Source organism: Plecotus auritus (genome assembly GCF_963455305.1).
Source record: "Plecotus auritus genome assembly, chromosome: 11".
Taxonomy (NCBI): Eukaryota; Metazoa; Chordata; class Mammalia; order Chiroptera; family Vespertilionidae; genus Plecotus; species Plecotus auritus.
The window spans coordinates 33,729,675-33,738,323 of NC_137777.1; the positions used below are offsets into that span (position 1 = coordinate 33,729,675).

Here is an 8,649-nt window from a genome sequence, read left to right on the forward strand (position 1 = left end):
AAGCCACGACGGAAAACCAATGTGCTGTGTAGGTATCATTTTTTATGCTTGGGACCAGTTTTATTATTTTTGGAACTATTACAAGACTTCTGTTAAACATGTTGAATGTTAAGAGGAAACAGACTCTTGGCAAATGTGGAAAACCAATTACAGAAAATGTCTCTGCTAGAGCTCCAGAAACACCAGGGAGGCCAGGGAGCTTGTCCTCCCCCTTCTCTAACTGCCCAAAACACAGACGGAGGAGCTGCTGAAGAAAATACGCCTGCTACATTGTTGTCTTTGTTTTTATATTTACAGGCAGAAGACCATAAAATGACATTTCTCAGTTAAATCTACTTATTATGGAGTAGAATACAACATAGAACTACTTTTCCTAAGGCAACTCTGATGTAAGGAAAGTAATATTTTAAAAATAAAAACCAAATGACTATTTTCTACACACATACAAAACACACACACACACAGCTTCACCACTAATGAAAGAAATCAAATTACCTTAGATTTTAACCACTTGAACCAAAAATATTAATTCACTCAACTTTTGAGCAAATTATTAATTTATTCAACTTTTATTGGTAAAAGCATGCTATCATGTTAATATTCAATATCAATTAAAGAATATAATTTTATTGATGTAAACACTGACAAGATTGAAATAAGTGAAACTTCAATTTTGAATCCATTACATTTTGAAAAACTAGGAAGTTGATCTAGAAAAAGAATCAATAGAGGGAACAAAGCATTTTCAAATTATCCCAGCTCGTGTGGCTCAGTAGGTGGAGCACTATCCCATGCACCAGGAGGTGGCTGGTTCAATTCCCAGTCAGGGCACATGCCCGTGTTTTGGGCTTGATTCCCAGTAGGGGGTGTGCAAGAGGCAGTCAAGCAATGATTCACATCATTGACATTTCTATCTCTCCCTCTCCCTTACTCTCTACTCCCCCCCCCCAAAGAAAAATCAAAATAATACTTTAAAAAATTATTTAGCTATTATTTCATGATGCTATTCCATGTGTTCGGCACTGTCCTAAGCACCAAAGTCATGCCTGACTCTGCTCAAAGCCATGTGGCTATGTGTTCTCAATTCCTCACTAAACAGACTTATTTATTTCTATAGATATGATCATTAATCCATTTTTTGATCAGATCTTTTTGACAGTTTCATATTTCAATATTTTTACATTAGCCCTTTCATGGGTAAGACATGATCTTTGATCTCAAGGAATTTCTAGTTTTGAAAAGGCAAAGCAGTGTTTCAAATACAATGTGGTAAATGAAGTTACAGACACAGCCCACGTGGGAGGGGCCCAAGGATGACCTCACAGAATATTCCTGACAGAAAGAATAGCATACTCAAGGGTCAGCGTGTAGGGGAGAGGAATTTGCTGCGTGAGAGAAAAAGGGTGAAGAAGAGAAATGCCACCGCTTAAACTCGAGGTGTGGGTAGGCACCAGGTCATGATGGAGTCTGAGGCAGACATGATCAGAAGATGAAAGAAAAGACACATTCATCAGGGCTTTTTGAAAAGCCTGTTAAGAAGTGTGGGCAGAGTGAAAGGTAAGGCATGACAGCAACCATGAGAAGCCATCAGCACGCTGAGGCTGAGGAGTTGGAGAAGATGGCATGACCAGAATCTGATTGTGTGCTGGGGCCCAGGAAGACAGAGTGGCCACCGGTTGATTGCTAAGAAGTCCTAGAACAAAGATAAATGAAAACAAAACAAAACAAAACAAAACAAACAAACAAACAAAAAAAACAAGAAAAAAGATGTGACTGAAAATATATTTTTTAAAGTATATTTCTTTATTGATTTCAGAGAGGAAGGGAGAAGGAGAGATAGAAACATCAATGATGAGAAAGAACCATTAGTTGGCTGCCTCCTGCACGCCCCCTACTGGGGATCAAACCTGCAACCCAGGCATGTGCCCTTGGCCGGAATCGAACCTGGGACCCTTCAGTCCGCAGGCTAATGCTCCATCCACTGAGCCAAGCCGGCCAGGGTTGAAAATATTTTTACACATTTATAAGATGCTTTAATATTTGGATTTGAGAAATATTAAGTGGTAAGAGCTTAATTATGGAATTTTGTAAAAAAAAAAAAAAAATGAAGGCAGTCACTAGCTAATAAGAGGCCTGGAGGCTGTCTGTAGTTGGGCCTGCCTCTCTGGGTGTTGCAGCCTTGCCTGTCACCCACTGATGGCACTGGGACTTGGTGGGTCAGGCTCGCCTGATATTGTCCTGTGCTCCATGCAGCTGTGTGGCTTGCCTGCCAGTGTTTCACGGGCAGTGAACTGCTTGCTGGCCAAGGACAAAGCGCTAAGTGCTAGCTTCCTGTGCGGGTGGGAGTGGGAGGATGGCTGAATACAATCCTTTTATCCTTCTGGGCCGCCAGAACATCAAATCCTAATGCCAATCCTTAATCACAAAAGTTAAACAGACTTAGCCAACTCAATTTTCAGTGATAATGAGCATCAGAAATCACATGGATTAATGAGTCACATATGATCCCCTTCAGAGTAATTTTATTTCTAGTTTTTAACAGGCATTGTGAACAAGCAATGATGGGGTCTGATTTCAGACTGACTACCCTCAGCCCCCCACCTTTGTCAGAGCTACAGAAGACCACCTTCATGGCCACTGACTGTGGAACCAATGCCAAAACAGACCAAGATAAATGGGAGGGGCAGCAACCCTTTACCCTTGATTGTCATTAAAGATGTGCCATTTCTCAGCCAAAGGTACAGAGTGAAGAAGAAAGGCAAATTATATATATATATATATATATATATATATATAATATTTTCCCCTGAAAGGCACAGCCCTTTGTCTCAGTTTTATGCTATTGAACCCCCAAAATCCCTGTCTTGTTTTCGTGACTCTTCATCCCACTCCACCTTCTGAAGGACTGGGCAACTTGTAAGTATTAGGCCAATAACTGAATGGCTGACTGCACCAGCACCTCTTCTGGGCCTGACACCAATTAGATGCAGTAAACACGGCCAATAGGTATTATTGGGGTCCTGTGAAGTGATACATCTGAAAGAAGGAAAGAGAAAAAGACAGAAAAGCAGAGGGTGAGGACTTAGCCTTGTGCTTCTGTCCATGTACATACCTGTTTAAAAAAGAACAATAGATGCAAATTTGAGAGGTGCTTCTTATTTATTTTACAAATCCATTTTCTTTATTTTCAGTAAGTGTAAGTCCTTGAGGGGTACAGCATTACACGGGTTCTGTGTCCAATGGCCTTAGCAGGAAGGTTGCTTTGGAATTTAGCACGAACCATGCCACTGTTTCCATGAGCACGCGTTCCCTTTCCCCAGATGAATCTCATTTTGTTTGGTTCGCCACCAGGAGTCACTGTGGTGTTCTTTGCTTTGTACACATAAGCACATATCTTGCCTAGATAGAATTCTGCTTCATCTCGAGCATAAAAACCTTCATTTTTAAGAAGAGCTGTGTGTTCCCTCTGGTTCCAGAACCCCGCTTATAGCCAGAAAAAAATGGCCTTGGACCACAGCCTTCCAGACATATTTGTCCTTATAGAAGTCCTGTTCCCAGCAGGCCTCCGCAGGGTCCAAGATGGTGGGAAAAGAGAGAGGTGCTTCTTTAAAAAAACAAGTGATAGGGATGCTTGACTTTCTGTAGCAAAATAAATACAGACGGCAATCTTGTATCCACATGGTCACCTGAAATATAAATGAATGAAAGGGCTATAGCAAAAATATTCAAATGTACAACTGTCAAAAAGATCTGATCAAAAAGGGGTTAATAATCATAACCATAAAAATAAGTTTGCTTAGTGAGTGGTCAAGAACACATACCCACATGGTTTTGAGTTGAGTCAAAAAGGATTTTAGGCCCCATTCCTGGCTCTATACTCACCAACTGTCAGACCTTGGGCAAGCTAGCTAACTTCGAGCTTCAGTTTCCATGCTTCTAAAATGGGGATAATTGTACCTGCTCCCTAGGATTTTTGTGAGGATCAAAGAAGAACGTTGGTTATTCTTTATTATACTATTTCATCACCTAGAAAACTTCTTTAAGATGAAAGAAAACCCTGCTCTTCACATCGACTAATAACTGAGTGCTGCATATACCATGTTTCACAAATATTATCGCTCTTTATAGATTAATTTATAGTTATATATCAAATACCAAAGCAAAATTCCTAAGGAAAAGACTTGCTGGAAGTCTCAAACTTATTTGGCAAGACTTTTCGGACCTTACAGACTGTATCATATTACCTGCTGCTTGTGTTTATTACAAACATCTTAATTTCAGCTTAATCTTTAAATTTTAATCACTTATTCAATCACCTTTAAGTAAATTTTTTAAATTATAAAAACCAACAATTTAAATGCTAAAATTTTAAATAATCAAAACTAAATTTACTGCAGACATCCACACAGCTACCTGTGTCACTTCTGGAAAGAGCTATTCCTTACGCTGATTTCTGCTTTTTTAGTCCTTTATTATGATGGGTGAGGGTGAGGATCCTGGGAACAACTGTCATCTGAGGAAGCTGCTACACTATTTTAAAAGTTTTCCTTGTATCTCTTCACTTTATAATACCAAAAAGAGAGGGACAAATCAAATTAGAATCATCTGTATAATAAATTTATTTAACATCAAATCTGGTTTAGTGGAAATCCCTCTATCCCTCTAATAAGGAATGAGGTCACGTCTCCTACGATAAATCATGTCCATTAAACTTATCTTCTTTTCTGGATGCTTTCCTTCTTTCATTTGTTTGTCATTTCCAAGTCTCTAATTCTTGTTGATTGCTCAGTTAAATGAAATTACTGACCTTTTTTTTTTTTTAATGTTGAAGAGGGCATGCAACTGAAGCTACAAAATATTACCTATATCAACACAAGCCTGCTCTTAATTCTACAATAATTTTCCCCATTCAATTTTTTTAAAAAGCAAATACCAACTTAATTTTACTCAAAACTCTCCAAACATTTTTTATTTTTTTGTGTATCTTTTATTTCATGTGTGTCTTCTCTCTTTTGCCATTTTTCTATTCCTTTGATACTAGGAACAAAATAGGAAAGTTGGTTATAGTTTATTACACTATTTCATTACCTGGAAAACTTATTTAAGATGAAGGAAAACCGTGGACTAAAACTGATTGATCTCCATACATTTCTTTACTGCTTTCATTTTCCTTTACTCCAAAATTACACACTGAAAGATTACAGCTCTGCCTAAGTAACTCCCACATATTTTCAAAGACAATCTGAGAACTATGATGTCCTCAAGGGCTCTTTAACAGGTCTCGTCTATTCCCAGGTCGTGAGCTATGATCCCTTACACGGGATATATCAGGATTTCAAGTCTAGGATCAGAACCAGAGCTATTTTAACAAAGGGAGCAAACTTGGAAAGCTACCAGTCTAGGGTCGACTTTTTACACATGTGGAAACTAAGACCCAAACAGACTGTACTGTCCAGAACAAGGATATTTCATATATTTATATAAATATATATATAATTTGCTTAAAGAATATTCAGATGAATTATCATAGATCCTAATTAAAGAAATCTTGAAGACAAAACCAAGCCTTAACAGTTGGCCTTTTTCAACTACCTCAGTACATTTAATCTTAAAGGAAGGAGATCTTTATGTCAAGCACAATGATTTTATTTCCTTGTTGATAATGATTTTGTGTTTTGAAACGGCACCTCGATGCCATTCTTAAAATCTATAATCTCGTAAACGTTCCGTTCCCCCCTGCGGTGTTCCCACCACGGCGGGGACGCCCTGGCTCCGCACCCATTTTGACTGTGGCAGGCGGCGGGCAAGGACAGAGACGGCCGCCGACAGACAATGTCCTGCATTCACCGTGGCCTCGGCCAATCACAGGCCGGCGCCTCCCGGCCCCGCACGGCGCCACCGGCCACGGCTCGGCCGCAGGAAAACCTGGCCTCCGGGCAGCCATCTGCGGCCACCCCCGGCCGGGCGCGCCGCTCCCACGGCGCCCACCGGGAGGAGGGAGCTCGCGGCGGCGGCGCGCGGCGGCCCCTTGGGGCAGGGGTCGCGCACAAGGGCAGGACGCACCGCCCCTCCGGCTGAACGCGGCGCTGTCCCTTTAAGACGAGCCTCCTCCCGGAGCCTGGGAGCGCGTTGGCGGCCCCGCCGCGGAGGGCAGAGACATCCGGGCTACCGGGCTGGCGACAGCGACGGCCCCTCGAGTAGCTCCCAGTCCCGGCGGGGCCGCCCGGGTGGCCGTGGCCGCGGAGTGCCGCCCGGGCCAGAGGGGCTTTCAGCGCCCCGCCAACTCCAACCCGCTGCGCCCCGCCGCCGCCGCCCGCTCGCCCCCACCTCGCGAACGCCCGGGCAGGGACACTGGGGCCGGCACGCGGGTCACGGACGCTCCGTCCGCGGAGCCGCGCCGCGCGCGCCCGAGCCCGTCCCGGGACGCCCCGCCTCCTGCGCGTGCACAGGGGGCGGGGCGCCAAGGAGGCAGCCAATCAGCGCCGAGCAGCCAGGGACCGCCTCCCAAGCCTCCGCGGGGGGCCGTGCGGGAGGGAAAACTTCGTGGGGGGCGCCGCGCGGGGCAGCGGCGGAGAAGAGCGGGAGTGCCCCGGGGCTGGGGAGCTGGCGTGGAGCGGGCGGGCGGGCAGAACTCCGAAGCTCTGCCAAGTGCAAGGGGCGGGAGCGGCCGTGAGAACCGGCGCGGGCGGGCCAGCGGGAGAACGGGGAGGCGCCGGGAGCAGGTGGAGCCGCCGGAGGGGGGCGCGGGAGGGGCGGTGCAGGGGGGCCGAGTAGGTGCCTCCAGGAGATCGGGGGACAGAGGATGAACGTGCCGAGCTAACGAGCTTCCAGCCAGAATCTGTCAAGATTTGTTTATGCAGCACAGAGAACTTGAAGAACTTGTGTACTTACTGGTAGAGATATATTCTAAAATACACCTCTGTCCGAGTTTTCTGTTGTTGTTTTAAAGGAAAGTGGTTATATATTTTTACTTTCTAGTGATGTTTATTAAAATTGAAAGTTGAGCACATAAATTTTTTTTCGTGGGGTTTGGGAAAAAGGAACACAGACATTTTTAGAAAAACAAACCTATTTCTGTGACCTCCTCTACTTAATATGTGAGAGGAATAGATGTCAGCAATCGGGTGCATTGCGTTAATGCGCAGAGTGGAGTGGAGGGGGTGCTGGCTGGCCGACTGGACCTCCAGGTTCACCTCCAGGTGATTAGGAACAAGCCCTTACCCCAAGGTCTCATTTTCCCCCCTGCAACATTAGAGCAGTGACCCCCCTATCTGCCTCGCAGCATGTTGCGTGATGATTTGGTGTGTCTTTGGAGAAAAGTGGCATACAAGCACTGTCCCGCCCCGCGGGTGGGGTCCCCTGGGGAGCTGTACCCCCCTCCCCCGGTGCACCCCCGGATCGGCTGGGCCACTCGCAGAGCGTCATCCTACTCGCAGACCACGCTGTCCTGCAGTCCGGGCGTTTCTGCTAGTAACTTGGGCGCCACAGAAAGCTCATCCTCCATGTGTATGTACTAAGCGGAGCTCCGCACCTTCCCTCCAAACTTTCCGTGTTTCCCGTTTTAGCCTCACGACAGCTTGGTCACCGGCCCCCCACTTCATCCTCCAGTCATTAAGCCCAGGATCCGTCCTGCTTCCGTACAACCTGTCGCCGGTGGTCGCTCCTGCCACGCTGGACTCCTCCCGTGCAGGCCACCAGCGTGGCCCACTGGATTGCTGCAGGTACCAGCTCCAGAACCCAGGTAACCTCTCCGCGTCGGGGACTTTGCTCCTCCCCGCCCCCCGCCCCCCCCCCCCCAGCTCGATCTTTCAATCAGATTGTTTTAAAGGGACTCAGATGGTGTTTCTCACGTTTAAATCTTTTAGGGGATCTCTATGGCCCTCAGGTTAAAACCCTATCTCCTTAAATTTGCTGTGTAAGGCCCTCCTAATCTTGTTTTCATTTACGTCTCCTCTCCAGCTGGCTCTTCACCGCCGGCCAGTCCTCGCACCCCTCCCCGAGTGCGTTCCAAATTCACCTGACATGCTTTCGTTGCTCTAAACGTACCCGATCTTCCCTGGCTCTGCCACACTCCCCCGCCTGTCTCCTCCTTTCCTCAGAAGTGGCTGTCTCCCCTTCCCTCGTCTATTTATTTACCCAAAGTGAGGATCAGGGCGCCATTGCATCCCTCCCTCTACAGAGCACTCAAAGCCTTACACCTCGGTCGCCTGCCATCCTGCATGAGTGTTAGTCACACCCCACGCCTTCGCAGCGGGGGATGCATCCTGCTCGCCATTGTTCCCAGTTCCCGGGATGGTCCTGGCAATACTGGTCTTAGACCAGTAACCCGTTTAGCATATACCGTGGTGGGCACAGGAAAGCAAACATAACTAGTGGCCCTAGACATCTACTAATAGATTCATCTTATATTGCTGTATTTTTCAGTGAATTCCTCCTCTCTCAGCTATTCTATAAGAATAACGTATTTTTAAAAAATATATATATATATATATATATAATTTTACTTAAACCAATGATGTGTTTGTCACAATTACTATAAATGTCTAATAGCAAAAATAGTGTGTGTGGATGGATTTTGAAGTGAAATTCTGGAACAGTGCCTGGCTGTTCAATGCAAGTGGGCAGAAATGTGCATTTTAAACTCAGACT

The 8,649-nt window shown here is 45.6% G+C and overlaps 1 protein-coding gene across 1 annotated transcript; it reads right to left on the reverse strand.

The window, feature by feature from the left end:
- Nucleotides 1–3,187: 3,187 nt before the first annotated feature.
- On the reverse strand, nucleotides 3,188–6,362 carry LOC308236664 (large ribosomal subunit protein eL33-like; the record flags this gene model as incomplete). The annotated part of the gene is given in 4 exon segments (XM_080646551.1): nucleotides 3,188–3,474; nucleotides 3,477–3,498; nucleotides 3,500–3,686; nucleotides 6,328–6,362. Coding segments are annotated over 3 exon segments (339 nt in total). The 5' UTR covers nucleotides 3,530–3,686; nucleotides 6,328–6,362.
- Between the last annotated feature and the right edge of the window lie 2,287 nt (nucleotides 6,363–8,649).